The sequence below is a fragment of the Acomys minous genome (genome assembly GCF_964271855.1).
Source record: "Acomys minous genome assembly, chromosome: 1".
NCBI classification, from domain to species: Eukaryota; Metazoa; Chordata; class Mammalia; order Rodentia; family Muridae; genus Acomys; species Acomys minous.
In genome coordinates, this window is record NC_140483.1 from 144,816,026 (window position 1) to 144,841,972 (window position 25,947).

The window sequence follows — 25,947 nt, forward strand, 5'->3', positions numbered from 1 at the left end:
CCATGTGAGTCTGGAGACACAATGTTTGTAGTTTTTTGTTTTGCCTACAGGGTTTCTCTGTGTAACAGCCATGGCTGTCCTGGACTTGGTCTGTAGATGAGGCTGGCCTTGAACTCACAGAGATCCGCCTCTAGAGTGCTGGGATTAAAGGCATGAGCCACCAAGCCCAGTGTGACAGTAGTTTTAAGAGGCACAAACAGCTGTGGAAACTGCTCAAGCAACAAGCCACTCAAAACGTGAGAGCCTGAGTTGCACCACTCACTCTCTGAAAGCTGGGTGATATGTAATTCTCTCTACACATATGTGCAAGCACATCTACATACATGAACACACACTTGTCGAATAAAAGTAAAAATACATTTTTTTCTTTTGTAAATATATTAGAATGTTACACTATTATCTGTATACTGAGGTGATTTTTTTCATCTCATTTTTAATGTATCACCTGTTTTCTAAAGTGTGGTAACTAGAGAAATCATAAATTTTCCATGTTAGAAAAAAATCCAGCTAGAGAGGTGGGGGAGGGGAGTTAGGAGAGGCTCTCTTATGATACTTGAAATATAAGTTTATGTAAGAGCATTTATCTTGAATTGGTGATTTTATTAGGTTTTACCAAACATGAGCTCATAGGTTCAGTTAAATAAATTGGTATAGACTAACCCCCAACAAATTGGATAGCTTATACCTTTTACATTTCATGAAGTATTTTTTTCATACTGTCAACAGTCATGTTTTATTAATAAGCTTGATAAATTCATGAAGTATATTTAAATTACAAAGTTTTTGTGTATGTTTGGCTACCTCAGTAAACAAATATGTTCCCTTCAGAACTGTAAGGTCCCTGTTCTGAGATAGTGCATTGACTGTGAGTAAACCCAGGACGCCCTCTAGAGTTATTGACAGATATGCAGCTGACTGGGCATTTCACAGAAGGGGACTTTGCTACCTCTTAACTGTTATTTCATGACCCCAGGACCATGTTACTTCTGAGTATTGTAGAGGTGCAAAAGCGTACAACCAGTCTGGACATTAACACAATCCCTAAATGACTTATTCACATGTAAGTCTGAACAACATTGCTCTGGACTACAAAAGAGTAGCTTCTATCTTAATATGACAATTTCAGTCACTTGTCCAGCTGTAGCGAAAACTGTTTCTTTCCATATTGACTACTCATCTCTTCTAGTATGCTCGTGTACGGAAAACAGGATAAAACCCTAACGTTCTGGTGAATCTCCTTCGCATAGAAACAGGAGCTGCTCTGTCTAAACTCCAGGGATCCAGACACCAACACTTCAGAAGCTCACAATGGAGTGAACGCCCTTGATATGTACCGACTATTAAATGCTGTGACTTTGTAAAGTCACTGCCCCATCAGAATTGTGTGGGTGTGCACACCTGTGTTGCACACACAGATCAGAGCAGGACATATTTTCCTCTACTGGTCACCATCTAATTGCCTTGAGATGATGTTTCTCACTGAATGGGAATCCCACTTCTTTGACTAGTAGGCTACCGAGCTTTAAGTATTCACCCGTCTCCGCTCTTCAGTTCTAGAGGAACAGGCACACGGAGCCATGTTCAGCGTTTTCATGGGTACTGGAGAGTTAAGCCTGGGTGTTCAGCCTTACAGGTCAAGCACTCTTACCTACTAAGCCATCTCTTCTGCCTCAACTATTTTTCTCTAATGAATCTGTACAATTTATATATGCAATTGATTACTTTTTCAACAAAGTCATCCAAGGAAAGAGAATAAACACAATTTCATATGCTAAAAACCTTCCTACCACAGTTTTTTGTTTGTTTGTTTGTTTGTTTGTTTGTTTGTTTTAAATATAATCGCCAATTCTGTCATTTAGATCTGTCTGGTACTTTACTTAAATCATCTCTACAAACTAAGTACATCAAATTCAAAGATGTGCCAACCCAGGGATTAACCGTAGGTGCCCTCAGGCCACTTTCAAAGCTACAGAAAAGACTGTCTGCAATACGCTTCATTTTAAGAATGTGCAATTAAATGTAGAATCTGCCAATAACCCTTTAAAACTTAATAATTGCTAGATAATGTATTTCTTTCAGTTCTGGTACTCATTTTAAGGAAATAGTAAAGTGATACATACAAGTGATTTCATTTAAAAAGAAAGTAAAGACATCACACTTTAATAAATCTGCTTTAATCCCAAGAGATGAACCCAGAAAACAGTGTACTTTCTTCCATCTTTACTCATGGACTAAAACAGAGAGAGGCACTTTCTACAATGTGTATCAGATGTTCACATTTCTTTCAAATATCTATTTCCTTATTTGTACATGCATATATAATCCTATTATCTATGAGCCTTAATAAGATTAGAACATTTGATTGCAACTACTACTTTATCTATATGAAGGGCAAAGAAAACATCTGAACTTGCAATAGCCTCCTATCTTAAACCCAAGTTAATTAATATCTTTGTGTGATGTCCAGTCTTGGTTGCTATCCTGACTGACCTACAGTCAGTCAACCAAAAGACCATCAGCTGGCCACTTCACTGAGGGCTCTTCTTAGTGAGAATGTCACAAGAAGGAAGTGTATCTAAGTTTGGGCAGAACCCATGCTGAAGGAAGGTTGTTGGGCTTTCTGCCTACTTGCCTCCACTCTAGGGCAAGCTCACCCATCCTGTGCCTGCCGTTGCTGCATTCCTTCACTCTACTAGCACCAGCTCCTCCAGGCTGCCAGCATGGACTGAAGATCAGCACACTCTTCAAAGGACCCTCCAGGCCCTCAGCACCAGCCTGGCACTGCTGAGACAGTCAGCCTCGAGAACTGCACAACTACTAGGTTCTTTGGTGTAAAACAGCCATTGACGGACTACCTAGACCCTACCGTGAGCTAGCCTAATCCATCCCCTTTACAGGGGATTCATGCTATCGCTTCTGTTCCTCAGCACCCCTGACCATATTCCTCAGAATAAGAACGTTTTCATAAATTACCAAAACTTGACTTTATTGGGGGAAAATAGCTTAAGCAAATGTGAAAGTGTTTTCTTTGTTGATTTTCCATGAGAAATGTGTTCTTCTGTGGGGAAAAAACAAAAGCATAGGAAGGGGAGGTTTTGAGAAGAGTTCTGGGTAGCATATCACAAGGTTTCCAGCCACCTTAGTGAGGAGAGTAAGACTGACCTCAGTGTGGTCACTGACTGGAGTGCTCAGTAACTCCAGCTGATTTTCAAATTGGGAGGTAAATTATTGGCAACGAGTTCATCAAATTTAGATCTCTCTTGAACAGGAACATTATAGAAATCAAGAACATCCGTGACCCTGCACATCTGGTGAAGCCTGGAGTTAGGTACAGCATGGCCCAAGTCATCAGCCAAATGTGCCAGGAGCCTGAACTTCACACGGTCATCATCCAGGGGGATCTCTTGCCAGTTACTGGGAACAGAAGAACCAAGAACTTCTTTAATACGAGATTCCAAGCGACTCTGGAGATCGTCAGGTGGCGTGTATGCTCGGCTTCGTAAGGGTGGACACAGCAAGTCAGGTTCTTTCTTCACTTCTTCCACCGTCTCAGCCACCGCTGGCTCTTTCTGCTCTCTGAAATGAGCAAAAGCAAACATGTGAATCTTTAGCCGAAGCTAATAATCATCTGACTAAATCTTGCCCTTGCAACCAAAATCAAGCATTTTGCACATTTAGGACTTTCTGAGTCAGAGGAGAGCAGAATGGAGTAGGATGGTCATCTACCCCTCAGACATGTGTAGTTGAGTCAACTGTCAGAAAAGAAAGCAAAAGCTTAGTACATATTTTACACACTTATGAGAATTCTAAAAATAAGTAAAAACAAAACTCAGATGAATTGCTCTGTGTGGGAGTCCTAGTCCTCTGTCTTAGTTTGGTTTCTATTACAACTTGGGGAGGGAAGGGTTTATTTCATCTTACAGGTCCGTATCAGACTCCATCACTGAAGGTGTCAGGGCAGGAGGCGGCAGCTGACAGAGAGGCCATGAAAGGCTGCTGTGCACTGCATTGCTCCCCCATGCTTGTCCAGCCTGCTGTCTTACAGCACCCAGAACCACTTGCCAAGGGGTAGCACCACCCACGGCAAGGTAGACCTCAATTTTCAATCAAGGAAATGCATCACGGTCTTGAACGCAGGCCAGTCTGGCAGGGATATTTTCTCAATTGGGGCTCCCTCTTTCAAATGATTCTAGCTTGTATCAAAGTGACACAGAACTAGCCAGTACATCCTCCAAGATTTAACCCCAACAAACCTACCTAAGTTTACCTCCCACTGATTTCCTATATAGGCCTGCTCAAACTAAACTATATCGTTTTCCAAACACATCCCACCTTCTTGACACTTGTTAGATTGTGTTCTACATCCGTCTTCTGCATGAAGTACTGTGATCTTTACTTATAGAAGTCAAAAACGCATGTCTCTGAGGAACGTCCACCTGGCTTCTCTAGTCAAATGATCAGTTCCTTTGATCTCTGCAGCAGTCTACACTGCCCAGTGTATCGCATCCTACACACATGCTTTTCCCGCGGTGACGACCTCCCTAGGAGAACATGCCTCTCATCAAGGATCTCCTTCATCACTCTCCAGAAGAGGAGAAGAGGAAACACAGGAAAAAGCGCCTGGTGCAGAGCCCCAATTCCTACTTTATGGATGTGAAGTGCCCAGGCTGCTGTAAAATCACCATGGTCTTTAGCCATGCACAAATGGTAGTCTTGTGTCTTGGCTCCTCCACTGTTCTCTGTCAGCCTAGGAGGAAAAGCAAGGCTGGCAGAAGGATGCTCCTTCAGGAGGAAGCAGCACTGAAAGTACCTAATTCAAGATGAGGGGAAAACCACCCCAATAAACACATTTTGGATATATAGGGGAAAAAAAGACATTTAGTACTATGCTGCCTTCAATTTCCTTGATGACAGTAGCACTCCTGCCCTGGGTCACAACAAAGGACACCCCCAACAATGTCTCCTGAGAACTACCTTGCCTGAGGTAGTTGTAAGATCTATTTGTTAGATCTGGCTTGTTTTGTTCATTTGGAGTTCTTTGAAAAGAAACGTAACAGCTGCTTAGAAGAGAACCTGGCTGACACCCCATTTAAATGCTTTGGTTTGTGAACTACCTAAGTAGTCTGTTCCTCATGGAATTAGCATCTGACTAGAACTGGCCATCGCTACAGAAAACAGGCGACCAGAAATGAAATGTCTCACCAAAAATATGCTTTGGCAGTCTTGAAGAAGACACACCAAGATAGGAAAGTTGTTTTCTTCAAGGCTGCCAAATACAAATAGCCAAAACACTAAGAATGTAACATTTATATAATTCCGGATTGTGTCCTGGTTCTTCTTGCTATAGGTAGTTTATTGTATTATATGTATAATAATATAAATGTATTTGTTAGAAATAAAAATGTTTAATTAATAAAAAAAGAAAATTGTAAAAAACAAAACAAAATATGCTTTGGAATAAAGCTTTTCTTGTCTACTTAAGCCTGTTCTACCAACTAATCCTTTGTCCTTCATAATACTTGTGTGGCCTGAATATATCACTCAAAAGTTCTTGTCGTGGACCCTTGGTATTTGCAATCAGGTCTTTTTAGAGATAATTAGAGAACAGGAGATAAGGAAATCAGAACTCTATAAAAGCATTAGTAAGGCCTGACAGGGACATGCTATCTCTGGCTGAACACATGCTGCCCTCCACTATGCTATGAGGCTGCTGCCCTCTACAGGTGCGGAGCAGACAACAGGGCCGTGCTATTTATAAACCAGCACATTTGGCTATGTCAATGGAAAAGGGACTAAGACTCTACTAAAGTATCCCAGGGTAACCAACATTCTGAAATAGTTTCCCTTTTTTGTTTGTTTGTTTTTTCGAGACAGGGTCTCTCTGTGTAGCCTTGGCTGTCCTGGAGTCACTTTGTAGACCAGGCTGGCCTTGAACCCACAGCAATCTGCCTGCCTCTGCCTCCCAAGTGCTAGGATTAAAGACATGTGCCACCATGCCCGGCGAATGCTTCCATTTTTAAAAATGAAATATTAAAAAAAATTTTTACATATATATTTATATTATTACACATATATACAATAAACTACAGCAAGAGGAACAATGAAACAATCAGGAATTATATAAATGTTACATTCTTAGTGTTTGACTATTTGTATTTGGCAGCATTGAAGAAAACATCTTTCCTATCTTGGTGAGTCTAAAAATCTGAATGTAAATCATTATGTATCACATTTCATCATTATCAACTTAAAACATCTATCTAGATCTAAAAACATCTTAACCCCTAAACATTTAAGCTTTATTGTAAAACTAAACTATCTGGTCTTCAGCTCTATCAGAGACTTGAGAAGGAATAAAATTAATTACCTGAGTATACATGGAGTGAAGGTTAGCAGCTTCCCAAATGAGAAGATGACAGAGACAATTTGCTATGTGAATAGTCACCCAAAACTCTTTATAACATTGGAGCATCATCTTTAGCCTTCTGGCCCAATATATCTGACAGACCTATTTGTGAGGCAGAAACTACTGAGGACTTGCTTACTCTGTCTGCCAGAGCTTGGCCATTGACTCTGCCTATATCCAAAAAAGCTTGCCCTTTTTTAGGCAGAATTCTGTCTGTGGTAGAAACAAAGGCACTGGGCAAAATGTCCTCGTTTCTACTACAGACAGAATAGTTTCCATTTTTTAAGAAAACTAATCACTATTTTTAAAACAATTCTCAAAAGAGTTGTGTTTATTGAGTTTTTACCCACTCTCCTCCCATATTCCTCAAGTCCCTTCCATTACACTTCATCATGTTCAGAATAAAATGTAATTCAGGTAAAAGAGTCAATAGTCCAAAAGATGGGAGTTAACAAACAAACAAAAAACAAAACAAACAACAACAACAACTGAAGGCTGGAGAGATGGCTCACTTGTTAAAGGCTAGGCTCATAACCAAAATGTCAAAATAAAAACCAAACTCTATGCTGCCTACAAGAATTTTTTTTTTTAAAGAATCAAGGGCTACATAACCAAAACTACCAAAGCAAAGTAGGAACAGCTATACATACATCAAACCAAATAAGCTTTTAAAGGTCATTGGATAATAATAAAATGATCAATTAAATTGGATGTAAATAAACATGTAACCAATACAAGAGCACCTAAACACACAGAGCAAATATGGACAAGCCTGAAAGAATAAATTACCAAATTTACAGAAATCAATAACACACTTTCAACACATAGTACATCGGCTAGTCACACAGAACACCAATAAACTGTACACTGTAACAATGGACACAAACAGAGCTTTCATTTTAACACCCTCCCTAACACAACACACTTTCATCTTTACCTCAAGCACACAGTGAACATTTCCTCGGAAAGATTATATCAAAAAGAAGCTTCATGAATTTAAAAGTTCAAAATCATACAAAATAGCTTTATTGAGCACACACACACACAAAATAGTCACCAGTAACACAAGAGAAAAACAGCCGAGCATTGGTGGCCCACACCTTTAATCCCACCACACGGGAGGCAGAGGAAGGCAGATCTCTGTGAGTTCAAGGCCAGCCAAGGGAGTCTGGGACAGCCAAGGCTACACAGAGAAACCCTGTGCCAAAAAAAAAAAAAAAAAAAAAAAAAAAAAAGGTTGCATACATTTCTTCTTCCTCTTTCTAATTAATTTGGGGAAAACAGTATGGAACATCTCTGGCTTCATGTTGCCCTGGTCTGTGGTGTGATTCTCACTTCCTGACTCTAACCGGAAGGCTGATGGAGTGTGGTGCTCAAAGGACCTGTGCTTCCTAGCACCACATCAGGTGGCTCACAAACATACAGGGACTCAGATGCCCTCTTTTGGATTCCACAGGCTCTGCACTCAATATGCACCTACCAACATAGAGACACACAATTTAAAAAACTAAATCTTAGAGAGAAAGGGGGGGGGGGGGGAAATATGAATGATGGGGACTTAGGATACTCAGAGGACTTAGGCTTCGGAGGGCACCTGCACGCATGTGCACACGGCTTCCACATGCATACACACAAGTGGAAAAGCAATCTTCAAAAAAGACAAAAGGCTTGTGAAGTGAACACGAATCAGAATACTTTAGGGGCCTTATGCTTATTGTGCTAATTAATAAGTCAGACAAGCAGACTTAGATGCAAGTTACAGGCCAGGATATATATTATGAAAATTGAATATATGCTAGAAACACAGAGGACATGCAGAAATAGTGTTACTTTCTTTAATGTATAGTCAAACCTAAATACTTTTATTACTGAATTATCATAAGGAAGTAGAATCTGGCATATGCCACTGTCCTTTATATAGTTCCTGCCTCCAGGTTCCTGTTGTGAGCTCCTGGCCTGACTGCCCTGGAAAATGGACAAAATAAATCCTGTGCTTTTGGTCATGGTATTTTATCGCAATAGAGACCCTAACAAAGACAATAACAAACATTAAAAGAAAACCTGCACTGAGACGAATTCATAGTAGTAAATGACCACATCATTCAAGATTTTAAGCAAACTAACACTGAGTCACATGAATGGAAAGAAAGACAGAGAGAGAGAGAGAGAGAGAGAGAGAGAGAGAGAGAGAGAGAGAGAGAAATGTAAATTCCAAAGTTAGCAAAACAAAAGACCAGATACAAATCTCATAGAAAGAAACCAACAAACCTAAGGACTAATACAGAAAACCTTAAAACCACACATAATTAAAATCAGAAATATAAGGAGGTATGAGAGATATTTCAAAAACAGAAAGTCACGGAAGGAACCTACACAAGCTGCAGATCCTAAGCAATTAGGATCCTAGAAAGATGTAACCCTAAGCCAAAAAAGAACAGAAAGCCTAAGCCAGTCAATAGCAATAAAAGAGACTGGAGGAAACAGAACAGCAAAAAACATCCCAAGGCAGAGACCAAATAGCTTCATGTGATAATTCTACCATACATTCATAACAGAATTAACTCCAGCCCTTTCTAAACTCTCCCAAAAGTTGTAGGAAACATTTCCCATATCATTTTATGAAACCAGGATACCAAAACCAGACAAAGATTCTACAAGAAAGCTGCAAGCCAACATCTCTGATGAACATAGGTGCAATAATACTCAATAAAATGGAAGCAAACCAAGTTTAATAGCACATCAAATAGGCAACTATATTATGGCTGAGTAGAACACTTGCCTGGACTGCAAAGTTTGTTCCATGTACACAAATAAATAATGATGTGCCACACAACAGAACAAAAGTAAAAATCACATGATCATCTCAATAGAAGCAGAAAGAGTCTGATACAAAGCTTAACACTCATCCGCAATCAAAGCTCTAAATAAATAAGTGTAGAAGCTACCACAACTGGAGAAATACAACTTAGAAAAGCCTACAACTAAAATCATAACAAATCGGGGGTGGGGGGGGCAACTATTAACAAAACAGTTTTCTCTCCAAGAAAGGATGCTCACTCTTACAACATTTATTTGGGGAGGGGGGTTGTTCAGGGGTAGTGTTGAGGGTGAGGGGAGTCGTCCTTGCTATGTAAAATACACTGGCTTTGAATTCATCATTCCCCTGCCTCAACCTCTGCCAATCATTTCACTACAACATCACACTAGAAGACACACTCAAGAGCTTTGAGAAAAGAAAAAGACATCAAAGGCAACCAAGTTAGAACAAATTTGTCTCTGTAGATGACATGGACCTCTCAGAAGAAAACCTCAGAGTATGCAACACACACAAAAAAATTATTACAACCAACCAAGTAAAGTTGCAGGATACAAAATTAAAAATTCTAAAAAGTCAGTAGTTTGGGGGCAGGAGAGCTTTGGGCTCTGGAAGAGCATCAAGTACATAAATAAAAGAAATCCTCAATAAAGTCAGTGGTTTCTCTAGAGAAATAATAAATCATACCAAAAAAAAAATTTCAAGAAATCAATTCAGGGCTGGAGAGATGGCTCAGTGGTTGGAAGCACTGACTGTTCTTCTGGGAAAACCCAGGTTCAATTCCCAGACCCACATGGCAGCTCACAACTGTCTGTAACTCCAAAATCTGACACCCACAGACCTACATGCAGACAAAGCACCAATACACATAAAATAAAAATAAACAATTTTAAAAAGAAATCAATTCAATTTCAATAGCAGAAAAAGAAGAAATATTTAGGGGGGGAGGACAGCCAAGGCTACACAGAGAAACCCTGCCTCAAAAACAACAACAAAATACCAAAATAAATAAATAAATAACCAGTGAAACTGAAAACTGTAAAACATTGACACAGATGAAAGAAATAGAAAACACACATCCATGAAAAGATATTCCGTGTTCATGGAGGGAAGAATCAATACTGTCAGTACATCTGCACTTAGATAATATACATATTTAACCTAATGCCTATGAAAATAGGTAACCGAAAAATGAACATAATTCATCACAACTGCCAATTAGACAAAGATTTGGTCTAATTAACCCTGTATATTTAATATCTTCCATCTAGTAGATAAACAAATATTAACTGAGTGAATCAAAGAAAAGAACTTGGAACATCTGACACTAGCCAAAGAGAGAGAGAGAGTGGTTAATACATGAGGCAATGACTCCAAATTCTAACTTATGCCATCCGTTGCTTCCTAAGGTCCCAGAGGCTAAGTTTTCATGTCCTTAATATCACCCAGGTCATACAGATGGGTCCCATAGGTGTAGTGGGGGGAAACCGTCGGTAAACAGTTAACACACCGCGATTCTAGGCCTATCAGGAGCATGCTCCTCTTCAGTGGGCCTCACTTCCCTCTCAAGTGACCATTTTAAGGGTGAAAAAGAGACGACTCCTGATATTAGCATATATGCAGCTTCACACACCTGTCTCTAGGTCACTTAGCAACCTCTGACATCACAGCCCTGCCACCAGGTGTGCCAGGGGTCCAGGATATAAATGGGGCTGACCTTACCTACCATCTTCTCCTGTCTCTCACTCCTGCACGTCCCTTTTGCACTTTCTCTAAGGGCACCCTCCCTCCCCCTCACTGTCTCTCTGCCCTCATGGCTCATTCAGGCCCTGATTCCTCTCCCCTTCCCTTCACCCCCAAACAATTCTCTCCATAGTCGTATCTATTGCGTGCCATAGCATTTTAATGATAACAGCTGGAGCTTTGTACACACTTAGAGAAATGGAAGGCAGTTAGAAACTGTTGTATATAGCAGTGAAACCTCTCTTTCACAAACACACACACGCACGCACGCACGCACGCACGCACGCACGCGAACGCAGATGGGGTAGGGGGACACGCGGTTGAGCGGGAGCCATTATTTCTGAGTTTGCTTAAAAACAGACTTTTATATATTTGAATGAGATAAAGATAGATACAAGGTACCAGATATTATGTTGTAGAGGAGTTTACTAAGTGAGAATGTGGGGGAGCGGGGAGAAGGAAAGGGGGGAGGTGTACCCCAGAGAGAGACAGAGGCAGAGACAGGAAGAGTAAGGAGAGAGTAGAGAGAGGATAGAAAGGGCGTAGAGAGGTTAGAGAGAGACCTCGTGGAGGGCCTGTTCTTTTATATGGCCCTGGGCAGGCTCACGCCCCCCGTGGCAGGTAAGCAGTGACATCACAGGTAGGCGGACTGAAACAGAATCCTAACCCAACCCCAGCGAAGTTTAGGCTTATTGCTCATGTTTTAGACTGATGGGTCCAAATGAGTCGTTTCTTTGCAGGCGCCACACTGGGTGCCTTTGACACGTGGTTAATACTGTTTACTAAGGAAACAGGGCAAGAGAAAAAGGCACAGTGTTGCTATTAGGAGCGGCCTTGCCAATCGAGGCTTTTAGCTCGGATTCCAACTCCACGGTAACTCTTGCAGGCTAAAGGACCAGGGTCCGACCATAACCCTCTGAATTCGTCCCCGCAGCTTCTGATTAATTTCGTGGAACGTAACCCATCGAGAAATATTCAGATTTACCTGGATCGAGACCAAAAGTCTCTACGCGTAGCAAAGGGAACTTTCCACAGCCAGCCTCGTCTAGCAAGCCCGCACACACACAGTGCCGCCATCTTCGAAAAGCACTCAGCTTCCGACTCAGCCAATCAGAGACGAGCTTACTGCAGCGGTCCCCTGTGCACACCGGGAAATGTAGTCCTTTTACCATTTGCGAGAAAAGGCGGTGGCTCGCTCCCTGGGCATGTTGGGAGTTGTAGTTGGAGAGGTTCCGAGCAGGTTCCGGGTACCGTCTTCTGGTCTAGGGGTGGTCGGTTGTAGTGCTGCTTGACTGTGAGGTGGAAGAATTGCCAACAAGGAGGAGACTCCAGCGAGACCCGAAAGACTACGCAGCAGGATAGGAGACGGATAGGCTTGGAGTTAGGGGACAGCCAGGCAGAATTTCTAATATGCCCCAGGGAACGTGACCGCTCCGAGACTGAGGCAGGACCTCATCAGACCTATCCAGTGAGCCTTGTCTTGACTGGGCCTTATTTCCAGCAGCCATCTAGGCCTCATCAGAGCCCCAATGTGTGGCTGCTATACCTGATCGAGGAGATGGCGTCCCCAAGCCCACCGCTGGAGCCAAAGGTGAGTTGTCCCTTTAGAGAGAGAGAGAGAGAGAGAGAGAGAGAGAGAGAGAGAGAGAGAGAGAGAGAGAGAGAGAGTTCTCCATTATTTCGCCACTCCGAGACGGCTAGGCCGCGCCATCACCTCTTCCCCAGTCCCCATCCCCTGGCCAGAGCTCCAGCATTAAGGAAGGACCCCAACCAACTTCCAGTGTACCCCTTGCTGCAGGGCGCAGTTAGTTCACTTACAAACGGCCCACGGGCTCTTTTTTCTATTATTATTTTTTTCCAATAGCAACTTGATAAATCGCCTGCTAAATTGATCAAATTAAGACTGCTCCAAGTTCCCTAGGTGAGGCACGATTTTTGATCTCCTCTGTCCTCTGCAGCTGGCATGATGCCTGAACTCAAGACGAACCTAGTGGAATTGAGCCGAACTGGTTCACAAGCTGGTGTGGGCAGAGCATTGGAGGGGGCAATGAGGGCGAGGGAAGCCTGGGGAGGTCTTGAGGCCGTTAACTAAAATTAAAGTAGTAGTGGTATTAGTGTGTAATAGCTAAAGCAGAAAAGGCCTTCGTTTTGGAAGGCAGAGATCCAGATCAGTTCCTTTCCAGCCTGAGGTGCCACATTCAGTGGTAGGACTGTCCTTGAGACAACTGCAACTGACTACAGAAGTCACTATTTCAGCAGTTTCTGACATTTGAGGATATAGCTATGCTTTTTTTTCCCCCCAGGAGGAATGGGATTATTTGGATCCAGCTCAGAGAAGCCTGTGTAAAGATGTCATGCTGGACAGCTATGGAAACCTGGTTTCACTGGGTAAGAATGTGCTGTTTCTCTAAAAGATCTAATGAGGTACTCACACTCATACCCAGAGCGCTTCAAGCAGTCTTACCAACACCAGCACTGTTTTGTTCCAAAATTCTGATTGTGCTTTTTCAGCCAGTAGGTCCATGCCTCTTGTCCCTGGCGTCCTTGTAACCAAAGGCGAGCTTCTCCAGCTTCCTAGTCCCATTCTCGTGGTGCTCCGTGCTTTCCTTCCTGGTGCATCTTCCCGCTGCTTTCCTCCCACCTCTTTTCACTCTGCCTTCTGGAGCCTGGGTTTCTCTCTACACAGTGTTCCTTACCCCGTGCTGGCCCACGCTGAAACCTGGCACATTCCCAAGGACACCGCTTCTCTGGCAGACCCTCAAGTGGGGGCCTCTCACGCTCCAGGTCCTCCGTCCTCTTGCTTTGGCTGGAAGGCAGAAGTTAATCGCTCTCCCAGCTCTTCAGTGCTGTTCCCAAAGCATTTGTTTTCCACCTGCCAATAAAACGTCAAATGTCCTCCTTTTGTGTCAGCACCCACGCTGTCCCTTTTTTATCATTATCTGGCAACTTTTTTCTTTCCTTTGTCTTTGAGTCTTCGCTGCTTAACCCAGTCATAAGTGAGTCCCAGTGCATCTGCATCTTGTAGACTTCAGGATCTCTGCTTTCCATACGTCTTAACTACTCCCATCATTTTTTGTTATCAGAAACAACTCTGAAGACACACTACCCTAGTCTCTGACCAGTGTTGACTGTCACTACATGAAGAGCCAAGCCACCTGTCCTCCTGCCTTGATGGAGCTCACCTGCAGCTTGCATTTCTGCCTCTTCCTTCACCTTGCTGCCTAAACCAATTCATTCTTTTTTTTTTTAAGAGAGTCTTTTTCTTTATTATGTAGACAATGTTTTTGCTTGGCTGTATGCCTGCAGGCCAGAAGAGGGCGCCAGATCTCATTATAGATGGTTGTGAGCCACCATGTGGTTGCTGGGAATTGAACTCAGGATCTTTGGAAGAGCAGCCAGTGCTCTTAACCTCTGAGCCACCTCTCCAGCCCCCACAGGTTCTGCCCCTTGATGTGTTCATGTCTTCCCTCTGGTTTCAATTCTTTCCTGACTTGTGAAGATCTCTTCTGGCAATCAGCATGTTGTCTGGCCTCTTTGACACTGTGCTATCCTTACTCTGCAAATTTCAAATCTTGTGTCTATTATAAGATATCTCCCTTTGCCCCCTACTACCCAATCCCCAGCCACCTCAGGAAAAATTCTCTGACTAAAAGGATCAGTGTCCTATAAGTGTCTAGTGAGGAGGGGTTGTTAGTTTTGTTTTGAGACAGGGTCTCGCTGTATAGCAGTGGTTGGCCTAGAACTCACTATGTAGACAAGGCTGCCCTAGAGTTAACAGAGCTCCACCCACCTCTGCTTCCTAAGTGTTGGGATTAAAAGCATGCACCACGTTATGTACTGTAGCGTGTGTGCATGTGTCCGTGTTTCCTAATTTACATTGGGTTTATAGCTCAGCAATTTTTTTTTGGGGGGTGGTGGTCTGTGGTATGTTTCTTTGCCTATGACTTAGTAATAGTTTCAAAGCTTAGAATTATTCCATCAGTCTGTGGGCTTCATCTTCTGTTTCACAGACAAAATAGAGGTCACTAACATAAATTATCAACTCCTTTGCCTCTCATCTACACCCTTAAAACAGCTCCCATCGTTTCACCAGAAGCTGACAGGATTCTCTGTTCTTTCTCCTTTGTTACTTAAAACACCGGGAGAATGCTGCTGGGGATCAGGCAAGCCTAGGGCCTTGTTGCTAAGCAACCTTCCTACCAGTGAGGTACATCCCCAGCTCTTTAGCCTTAGTAGCCTCTTGCCCTAATAATAGGTTGAAACCATGATCTTCCCAACTTGGGGAAAAAAGAAATTTACCCATCCCAGTGTCTCCCTCTTGCTGTTTTCTGGGATTTACCACATTTCTTTTCCCAGCCACTGTTTGATAAGTACATGTGTATTTTGTACAACTTCACCTTCTCCCATCTTCGTAATTTTGTCTTGTCACCTCAGGCTCCTTTGGTTGTCCACAGGGATTCATAACAACCTCTTTGTCAGAGATATAGTAGACGTTTTTGCCTTATTGTACCTCTTAGTAATGTTTATGACTTATGTTTAAGTCAGTTTTTTGCTTCATAGCCCAGGCTGGCTTCAAATTCACAATCTTCCTGCTTCAACCACCCAAAGTACTGAGATTTTAATCATATCCCACCACACATTGTTTCCCTGAAACTCTTTCTTCTCCTTTCTATTTGCTTGTGTTCCTTATATATAAACCCCTTGCTTGGAGGAGCTTTACCGACACTCAGGGCCTTAGCTGCCACCACTCATCCGCGGCCAGTTCTGTGACTGTGGGGGAAATCTTATTGTTGTTCTTCAGAAAATGGAAATAGTAACAACATGAACTTCTTAGGTTGTTGTTTCTGTAACTGGGTTAATACATGGCTAAAGTACTTAAAATGAGCCGGGCCTGGTGGCGCATGCCTTTAATCCCAGCACTTGGGCGGCAAAGGCAGGCGGATCACTGTGAGTTCGAGACCAGCCTGGTCTACAAAGCGAGTCCAGGACAGTCAAGGAACCCTGTCTCAAAAAAACAAAAACAAAAACAAAACAAAACACAAACAAAAAAGTACTTAAAATGCTGATTAGCAGGTACAAAAAATAATGAAAGTATTAATTAATGTTGTTGTCGTCCTGTTCCTCCCCTCCCCCACTCCCCACCCGTCTCCCTTCTTTTGATAGCTATTTTCCTTGTCACCTCTATTGAGTTCCAACTTTTCAGTTTCCTTCTCTTGGAAGCAGTGTAAGATGTGTCTGACAAGTCGGCCGGGCTCTCGGGGTCTTCTCTGCACAGTCACACACCCCTCTCTGCACAGTCACACACCCTCTCTGCACAGTCACACACCCTCTCTGCACAGTCACACACCCTCTCTGCACAGTCACACACCCTCTCTGCACAGTCACACACCCTCTCTGCACAGTCACACACCCTCTCTGCACAGTCACACACCCTCTCTGCACAGTCACACACCCTCTCTGCACAGTCACACACCCCTCTCTGCACAGTCACACACCCCTCTCTGCACAGTCACACACCCTCTCTGCACAGTCACACACCCTCTCTGCACAGTCACACACCCCTCTCTGCACAGTCACACACCCTCTCTGCACAGTCACACACCCTCTCTGCACAGTCACACACCCTCTCTGCACAGTCACACACCCTCTCTGCACAGTCACACACCCTCTCTGCACAGTCACACACCCCTCTCTGCACAGTCACACACCCTCTCTGCACAGTCACACACCCTCTCTGCACAGTCACACACCCCTCTCTGCACAGTCACACACCCTCTCTGCACAGTCACACACCCCTCTCTGCACAGTCACACACCCTCTCTGCACAGTCACACACCCTCTCTGCACAGTCACACACCCCTCTCTGCACAGTCACACACCCTCTCTGCACAGTCACACACCCTCTCTGCACAGTCACATACCCTCTCTGCACAGTCACACACCCCTCTCTGCACAGTCACACACCCTCTCTGCACAGTCACACACCCTCTCTGCACAGTCACACACCCCTCTCTGCACAGTCACACACCCTCTCTGCACAGTCACACACCCTCTCTGCACAGTCACACACCCCTCTCTGCACAGTCACACACCCCTCTCTGCACAGTCACACACCCTCTCTGCACAGTCACACACCCTCTCTGCACAGTCACACACCCCTCTCTGCACAGTCACACACCCCTCTCTGCACAGTCACACACCCCTCTCTGCACAGTCACACACCCTCTCTGCACAGTCACACACCCTCTCTGCACAGTCACACACCCCTCTCTGCACAGTCACACACCCTCTCTGCACAGTCACACACCCTCTCTGCACAGTCACACACCCCTCTCTGCACAGTCACACACCCTCTCTGCACAGTCACACACCCTCTCTGCACAGTCACACACCCTCTCTGCACAGTCACACACCCCTCTCTGCACAGTCACACACCCTCTCTGCACAGTCACACACCCCTCTCTGCACAGTCACACACCCCTCTCTGCACAGTCACACACCCTCTCTGCACAGTCACACACCCTCTCTGCACAGTCACACACCCCTCTCTGCACAGTCACACACCCTCTCTGCACAGTCACACACCCCTCTCTACCACTCTGTCTTTTCTGCCATTTCTGTCGTTCTGCAAATCGTTCTTTGTGTTCGTTCCCATGACACTGATTAACACTGAGGACAGGAACTATCTTCTTCATTGCATGTTTTTGGCGCTTACCATAAAGCAAGGCCTGTATTACATGCTTCTTGAATAGTCACCTTTCTGAAGAAGAACACAAGTTAATTTTAAAACTGTTTCTCTTTGTTGGATTATTGCCTTAGCGCTAAACCCATTAGTGTTATACTAAGGTCTGGCCACCAAGGTGATTTTATATTAGTATATGTTTAAAACTTCTCATGGTTTCTGATACTTTAAAGGATAAAAATCTTACTTTTATGTCACACCAGAACTTCTCAAATTCAGCCTCTAGATGATCCCCCTCCCGCAATATACCATGGCATGTCCACCCACTGCCAGCTTATCCACGAGGGGGTCCTACTGACAGATCCACAGCAGTCCAGCCCTCGCTGCACCTCATGTACGGGAACACTTGCTGGCACAGGTAGAGCTGGGCGCCCTCTGGTGACCTTGCGCCCTCAGGCGTGCACGTTATTTCATCTTCAGTCGAGCTCTTTGGTTTTCATTATTTCTCCCTTCACAGTCTCTTCCTGCTCTTCAGCAGATCCCACTTGCATTCCCTTTGTCGAGTGTTCCCTTAACCATAGCCTGTTACTCTACTGGCCCAATGTGCTATTCCCCTCCATTTATCTGATACCCCAAAACATAGCTCTTTATTGGCTCTTCAATAGCTACATTGCTAATATAGCTAATTGCTAGTCACTCAGTTCTGTGGGTTTTTCTTTTTGTTTGTTTGTTTGTTTGTTTTTGTTTTTTATTTTGTTTTTTGTTTTTTTCAAGACAGCCTTTCTCTGTGTAACAGCTGTGGTTGTCCTAGAATTCGTTCTGTAGACCAGGCTGGCCTTGAACTCACGGAGATCCAACTACCTCTGCCTCCCAAGTGCTGGGATTAAATGTGTGTGCCGCCACCGCCCGGCTAGTTCTGTGGCTTTTATTTCAATGACTGATACTGGATCTTATAAGAACTGAGAGTCAGTGCCAGGAGTGGTGGCGCATGTCTTTAATCCCAGCACTCAGGAGGCAGAGGCAGGTGGAGTGCTGTGAGTTCGAGGCCAGCCTGGTCTACAAAGTGAGTCCAAGACAGCCAAGGCTGACACAGAGAGACCCTGTCTCAAAAAACAAACAAACAAAAAGAACTGAGAGTCATTGAGCCTACAAAACTTCAACTCAGCCTTTTCCCTTTGACCATGCTCTCTCCTCAGTTAAAGCACCCATTCAGGTAACAGTTATTGACAATGTGCTGAGCCCCGCAAATTCCAGTTCTTCCCTCCCATTTTGCTACCCAGAAAATCTCCCCACTGTTTAAGTCTTAGATAGCAGAATTATCAGCTATGGCCAGCAGGTTAAACCTGTCCCGCAGCCTGTTTTCATTAGTCAGTTTTTATTGAAACACACAACCTCACTTCTTGATGTAATGGCTATGATATGTTTGAGCCATAATGGCGGGGACCATATAGCTAGAGTGAAAAGAATGTCAGGTCCTTTACTGGAAAAGTGTAACAACTACCATTCTAACGTTGACTGACTTTCATGTTACCGTCAACCTGTGTCTTCTTAGCTAGCATATTATTTGCCCTATTTAATTAAAGATACTAGTTCATGCTAGTGTAAGCCAGTACGGGGATTTTTAAAAATAGGGACATATGTCTTTTAGAATATGTGGGCATGATTAGAGCTGATCAGAATAGTACTGAAAGAAGTTGAGTCGGTCTCCAAAAGTAAGGAATTGTGCTGTTTTAATTGAACTGGGCTGCTATAACAAAAGACTGTACTCTAGACGGTGTAAACGCAGTTACTTTTACAGCTCTAGAGACTGGGAAGTTCAAGCTCATGATGCTGGTAAACTGAGTTAGTCCCTCATGGAGGGCCTCTTGACTGAAAATGGCTATCTTCTTACTTCGTCCTCATATGACATGGTGTAGGAGAGCAAGGAAGAAGTTTGTCTTTGGCCTTTCAGGGACTCTATATTCTATCTTGGGGACCCCACTGTGATAATGATTTTTTGTTTTGTTTTGTTTAAGAGAGTCCCCTTACATCTTAACACACTGGGGCTTAGGACCTCAACAGAGGGTGCAACATTTAGTCCATATAACTTTTTGCTGTTTCTTTTCCTTTGGCCAACAAGTCTTTCCTCCTCTGTCCACTTGTTTCTGTTCCTTTAGCACAGGTTACAGTCCTAGTGCATATTTATTATCATTATGGTAATGTCATTGATTCATCTAGTTTAGCATTGAATTTTAGGTCTGACAAATTCTGTAATACTCTTTTCTATAATATACTTAATTAACCAGCTATCTGCATTTTTCCAGCTGAAATTAGATTCATCAGGGTTTATTTATTATGATTAGTTCATATTATTTTGATTGGGATATTAATAGTTATGGATTAGTTTGTGATGAATTGTAGTCTTTATAATAGAATGTCATTAATCATTTGATTGGTCCTGTTTAACTGTCTTTTTATCTTTCAGAGGAAATTTTGGATAATTTTTTTAGATCTTATACTTTATTTATTTATTTATTTAGTTATTTATTATTTTTTTAAAAAGTGTTGTCAGAGGGTTTCACTATGTAGCTCAGACTGGTCTCAAACGCTGAGCTCGGTTGATCTTATTTTACTCTCTGACGTATCTGGGTCTCTAGACCTGAATCACTATAACCAAATTGATCTTTTGTTTTGTTTTATATTTTGAATTAGAGTGTTGCTATATAGCTTGGGATAGCCTGATCTCATCAGTACAGGTTAGCCTCAAACTACAGTAGTTTTCTCTGCCTCAATCTCTGAGTGTGGGGATTATAGAACACTGCCATACCTGGTTCTAATCCTGCACATTTTCAGCTATGTTTATTCCTAGGTTTTGTGTTTTTTTGGTACTATTCTAAAGAGCGTATCACATTTTTCTGTAGTATTTACTAGCTTTTTTGTGTGTGTGTGGTAATAAGGCAGTGCACACATAATCAGTTTATTTCCTTGAATAAACAGCCAGAAAAAGTAGAGTAACTGTGCTTTTTAACAAAAATAATTGGCATTAGAAAACAAAATATCTAAATCTATTTAGTGACCTTTGCAAAGATTTGTAGAGTAACCATTTTGGATTAAATCTCAAACACCCAAGGATCTCATTGGTAAACAATGACTATTAAATGAGATATACAAAGATGTGATGTGAAAGACAGTGCAAGTGATTTATTCATGTAATGTGTCACAGCTATCACATAGAAAGGTTGGTTGAGGCATAGAGGCCACATCACGAAGAGTTCTGAGCATCATAATATTGTCACATAAAAGAGCTGTAATTTGATCTTAAAGTGCTCTGTGGTTGGTGAATCCTCAAGTAATGACATGAATAAAATTTTATTTCTAGACATCTGTCTAGCATCCATAAGGTTAATGTAGTATGAGGGCAGCCTCAATGTAAATGGGTACCTGATTCTGACAGTTAAAATAGGAAGTAGATATTAGAAAAAATCCATAATTTTGGTGATTAACAGTAAGAAAAAGAAATCTATAATTTGAGATTAATAGGTAGTGATGTTGATTATAGTGAGGAGACATTAAGAGATGATGATGATGATGGTCATGTTGTAAGGCATTTTAGAGGATATATTTATAGGACAGTGTTATAAGGATATAAACCTGAGATTATATAACCACAAGAAAACAGTTGTCAAAGGTAGACAAAGTAATGAGGTAAATTCATTAGAAAAAGCCAAAGAAGGAGGGAGGGAATTTAATAGCAATAATAATAATAATAATAACAACAACAACAACAACACCAAAAAGAGAAACAGGGTTAAGAAATGGGATGATCAGCAACGTTGGATGCTGCTAAGTAAAATAAAGACTATACAGTCCACCATGTTGTTTGAAAGTCTTTAGTGATTTGGTGAGAAGTGTTCTCTGTTCTGGAAACAAAATATACTTCAGTGTAGCTTACAGAATAAATTAAATAGGAAGAAGTTGAGGAAGTAAGGAAAACAATGGAAAGCTGTGGTGTAAGATTTTGTATCAGGTGGCTTCCAGCTCAAGATGAAGCTGGTCATGGCATGGTAGGAAGATGCCAATGGAAAGTGCAGATTGAAAGAAGAGGAAAGACTTGAACACCTGCTTAGAGGCGAGTGGACTCAGGAGAGGTAGTGAGTTTCTTTTGGATATGAATGACATATATATAGTTAGACGGCTGAAAAATGGTGTGGTTTATTTTAGATGATATCATGAGCTACCACAGACTATTTTTCATTAACTATGAACGTAGTTGTATTTATTTCATTCTTATGGATAGATACCACAATTCTTTTATTGTAAGTACTGCTGCTTATTTAATGTTTTCATTTTTATTGATATTTTCTCTCTAGATTTATTTAAAATTTTATTTGGTAGTCCTATCTTTGAATCCTTGCTCATAACTTAATATTAGTAAATTCTGGTTAATAAATTAATTGTAGAATTGCCTGATTCTTTGTCTATCATTCTTCCTGGGATGCTCTTATATGTCCTTTCCCCTTAACTGTTGGTATACTCAATTCCCAGTAATGCTTTTTCATCATAAATTTCCTTAACTTACTATATCTTCCGTTATCTTTTCTTTGGTAGCCCCAATGCTATAAAAGCTAACAATAAATCAATCAGATAACTAATGTTAAATAATACCAAACCAAGCACAGTGACACACACCTATCGTCCTAGGTATCTTAAGAACGATGAAATAGAATCTCATGAACTCAGATCATACCTCTTAAAAATTATTTGATAAAGTACATATAATGAGCTAGTTTTAAAACACAAGTAGTAAAAGAGAATACTAACTATAGTGGGTTGATTTATCTTGCTGACCTTGTTTCCTTATCATTTCTCTTTTGGCTGATAATTGTATTTTTATTTACAAATATTTCAGATGTTTTAAACAGAAATAAAGATGAAGAGCCAACTGTGAAAGAAGAAATTGAGGAAGATATTGAACCACAGGGTGTAATAGTTACAAGAATCAAGAGTGAAATCGATCAGGATCCTATAGGGAGAGAAGCCTTTGAACTTGTTGGTAGGTTAGATAAACAGAGAGGGATCTTCTTGTGGGAAATACCACGTGAATCCTTGACCCAGGAACAGAAAATGTTCAGAGGACACACTAATGTTAGTAAGAGACCAAACTTAGACGAGAAGTGCCATAAATGTGAAGAATGTGGCAAGAGTTTTGCCCGCAAGGCCCATTTCATTCAGCATCAAAGGGTCCACACCGGTGAGAAACCTTTTCAGTGCAATGAGTGCGGGAAAAGCTTTAGTCGCAGTTCATTTGTCATTGAACATCAGAGAATTCACACTGGGGAACGGCCCTATGAGTGTAACTACTGTGGGAAAACCTTCAGTGTGAGCTCTACCCTGATTAGGCATCAAAGAATCCACACCGGAGAAAGGCCTTACCAGTGTAATCAGTGCAAGCAGAGCTTCAGCCAGAGAAGGAGCCTTGTTAAACATCAAAGAATTCACACGGGTGAGAAACCTCATAAATGCAGTGACTGTGGCAAAGCCTTCAGCTGGAAATCACACCTTATTGAGCACCAGAGAACACACACTGGTGAGAAACCCTATCACTGTACCAAATGCAAGAAGAGTTTTAGTCGAAACTCATTGCTTGTTGAACACCAGAGAATTCATACCGGAGAAAGACCTCATAAATGTGGTGAATGTGGGAAAGCTTTTAGATTAAGTACATACCTTATACAACACCAAAAAATACACACTGGTGAGAAACCTTTTCTTTGTATTGAATGTGGAAAAAGCTTCAGTCGGAGCTCGTTCCTTATTGAACATCAGCGGATCCACACTGGTGAGCGTCCTTATCAGTGCAAAGAGTGTGGGAAAAGTTTCAGTCAGCTTTGCAACCTTACTCGCCATCAGAGAATTCACACCGGAGACAAACCCCACAAATGTGGGGAATGTGGAAAAGCCTTCAGTAGAAGCTCAGGTCTTATTCAGCATCAGAGAATACATATCAGGGAAAAGACTTCTCCATACAATGAAACCAAGGAAAGTTTTGATCCAAATTGCAGCCTTGTTATACAGCAGGAAGTCTGCCCTAAGGAGAAGTCTTACCAATGTGATGAATGTGGGAAAACTTTTAGTGTCAGTGCTCATCTTGTGCAGCATCAGAGGATCCACACCGGTGAAAAGCCCTACCTGTGTACTGTCTGTGGGAAGAGCTTCAGTCGGAGCTCATTCCTTATTGAACACCAGCGAATCCACACTGGGGAGAGACCTTATTTGTGTAGACAATGTGGCAAAAGCTTTAGTCAACTTTGTAATCTTATTCGACATCAGGGTGTTCACACCGGTAATAAACCCCATAAATGTGAAGAGTGTGGGAAAGCCTTTAGCAGGAACTCAGGCCTTATTCAGCACCAGAGGATACATACAGGAGAGAAACCGTATAGGTGTGAACAATGTGACAAAAGCTTTAGTCAACAGCGCAGCCTTGTCAACCACCAGAAGATGCATAGAGAGGTGAAAACCCAAGACGTTTATGAGTGTGATGCTTGTGGTGAAGCCTTTAATTGTCAGGTTTCTCTAATTCAACATCAAAAGTTGCATATTATGTGGATGCAGTAAAGTTAGAGACATTTTAATGCTCAAATTTGAGACTAGCTACCTAAGTGCAGTTTGAGTATGGCCTAATATGAGTCAAATTTAGTCATAAAGTGAATTCTCCTTGGTCTCATGCAACTAGTTTCAAAAGATCCTGTGAATGGTGCGTGGTGTCTGTGGGAAACTGACTTATGATTACTCCTTGCTTTCGTAGCCACAGAGATTTGTTCATTCATCTAAGCTCCTAACCTTTCAGTAGAGTTGACTGGGCAAAGCAATGAGAAACGTTCTGAAGGACAAAGTGAAATTAGCGTAAGGGAACTAGGAGCAACTGATACTGAAAAGCAAGGTGGGAGTAATTCAAAAAGTCTTTTGTTGCCATCTCCTGTATTTGCTGTTCAGCTTCCTGAGATTTGGCTGTACATGTCAAACCCCAATGATTAAGAAAATGTGATTTTTGAAAGCCCAGATATTTTCAAAGTCACCGTACAGTGTTTATCACCATTTAAGAAAGTTGTATGGAAAATTAGTTTCTGGAAGGTGGGAGCTCCAGAGCCTCCTTCCCAGGTTGATAAAATGAGTGAATCATTAAGTTGTAAAGGTGTTTGTAAGTAATTAAACCAATAAATGTGTTGCCAAGGAATCTATGGGAGTGCCTTTCCCTGACTCTTAAAATGGGCCCCAAAAGATAGAAAATTACTGGTTTATTTTGTGCTGTCTCATCTGTGAAATTTGTAATACTATATTAACATAAGTTTATAACTCCTGCATAATCAGGAACTTGTGAAGATGAACAAGTTTTGGATACCAAGAAATATCGTAGAAAGCTGAGATATTTTGGTATTGCTTTGGGTTTTATGGTAGATTTGCATGCAAGTTTTAAATCTTTATTTCTGAATTCTAGTTTCTCCTTTAATTAATACTTATATGCCTATTAATTTATCTATCTTAATTATTAAAACCTATTTGGGTTTTTTTCTTTGTGTGTATTTGTTGATTTAGTGTAATATCAGTGCTAATAGACTACTGTGTTTTTAAAAAACAGAATCAAAGATTTGAAAGAAATTACTCCTGTTGTCCTTGTGACTCAATAGTGTTTTCCTACTTCAACATAAGATTAAGTTTGGGTTCTTTACTATCTGAGTATAGTGTTCTAAGTCATCAGAACCCTGGGTCAAAAGTGGCCTTTCCCCTATATAACCACCCATTCTAAAATTAGTTTTCAAGCTTCCCTCTCACCTGCCACATTGTGTGTATTCATATAAATGTTGAGGTTGTATATGTACAGTAATATACCTGTCTGTGCATTCTGTTGGTACGTTGTCACTGTACAGTTGAGATTTCAAAACATAGTTCATTTTTTATAACCAATTCCAGCTGTTAGATGTCTTAGCAGATAAAGGCTCTGACTGCCAAGACTTGACTTCTTGGTGGAAGAAGAGAACAAGTGCAGTTTGTTTTCTGACTTCCACATTTCCACACGGCAGCTATGTAATCTCAAACATACAAAATAATTTTAAAAACTACCCTGTATAAACTGCATCTGCCCTAGGTCTCCCCAGTGTATTTTATAGCGGTGGTTCCTAGGTCAAGGTCTCAAGTGATGATGAGGCTGAACTCTTAATGTTTGAAAAAGTCTTAGTGCAAAGTTTGTTTTACTGAAAACTTAAGCAAGCTAATCTTATTTGAAGAACATGTCCATAATTCTTTTTTAATTTTAATTTTATT

General features: G+C 41.7%; 2 protein-coding genes across 4 annotated transcripts; one reads left to right on the forward strand and one right to left on the reverse strand.

Moving 5' to 3' along the window:
* Window positions 1-2,959: 2,959 nt before the first annotated feature.
* Window positions 2,960-12,061, reverse strand: MRPL50 (mitochondrial ribosomal protein L50). The gene is made up of 2 exons (XM_084787582.1): window positions 11,950-12,061; window positions 2,960-3,576 (listed from the first exon to the last, which is right to left on the reverse strand). The coding sequence occupies exons 1-2, from the start codon at window positions 12,039-12,041 to the stop codon at window positions 3,189-3,191; spliced, it is 480 nt and encodes a 159-aa protein (XP_084643708.1). The 5' UTR covers window positions 12,042-12,061; the 3' UTR covers window positions 2,960-3,188.
* A 364-nt stretch (window positions 12,062-12,425) lies between these two features.
* ZNF189 (zinc finger protein 189) lies at window positions 12,426-24,862 on the forward strand. Of its 3 annotated transcripts, none has more exons than XM_084787556.1 (3): window positions 12,426-12,555; window positions 13,271-13,352; window positions 22,535-24,862. In XM_084787556.1, the coding sequence occupies exons 1-3, from the start codon at window positions 12,523-12,525 to the stop codon at window positions 24,241-24,243; spliced, it is 1,824 nt and encodes a 607-aa protein (XP_084643682.1). In that variant the 5' UTR covers window positions 12,426-12,522; the 3' UTR covers window positions 24,244-24,862. The 3 variants fall into 3 exon arrangements, with proteins under 3 accessions (XP_084643682.1, XP_084643681.1, XP_084643683.1); XM_084787555.1 differs by having other exon boundaries at window positions 12,428-12,555; window positions 13,268-13,352; XM_084787557.1 differs by lacking the exon at window positions 12,426-12,555 and adding an exon at window positions 12,707-12,885 and having other exon boundaries at window positions 13,268-13,352.
* Window positions 24,863-25,947: the final 1,085 nt, after the last annotated feature.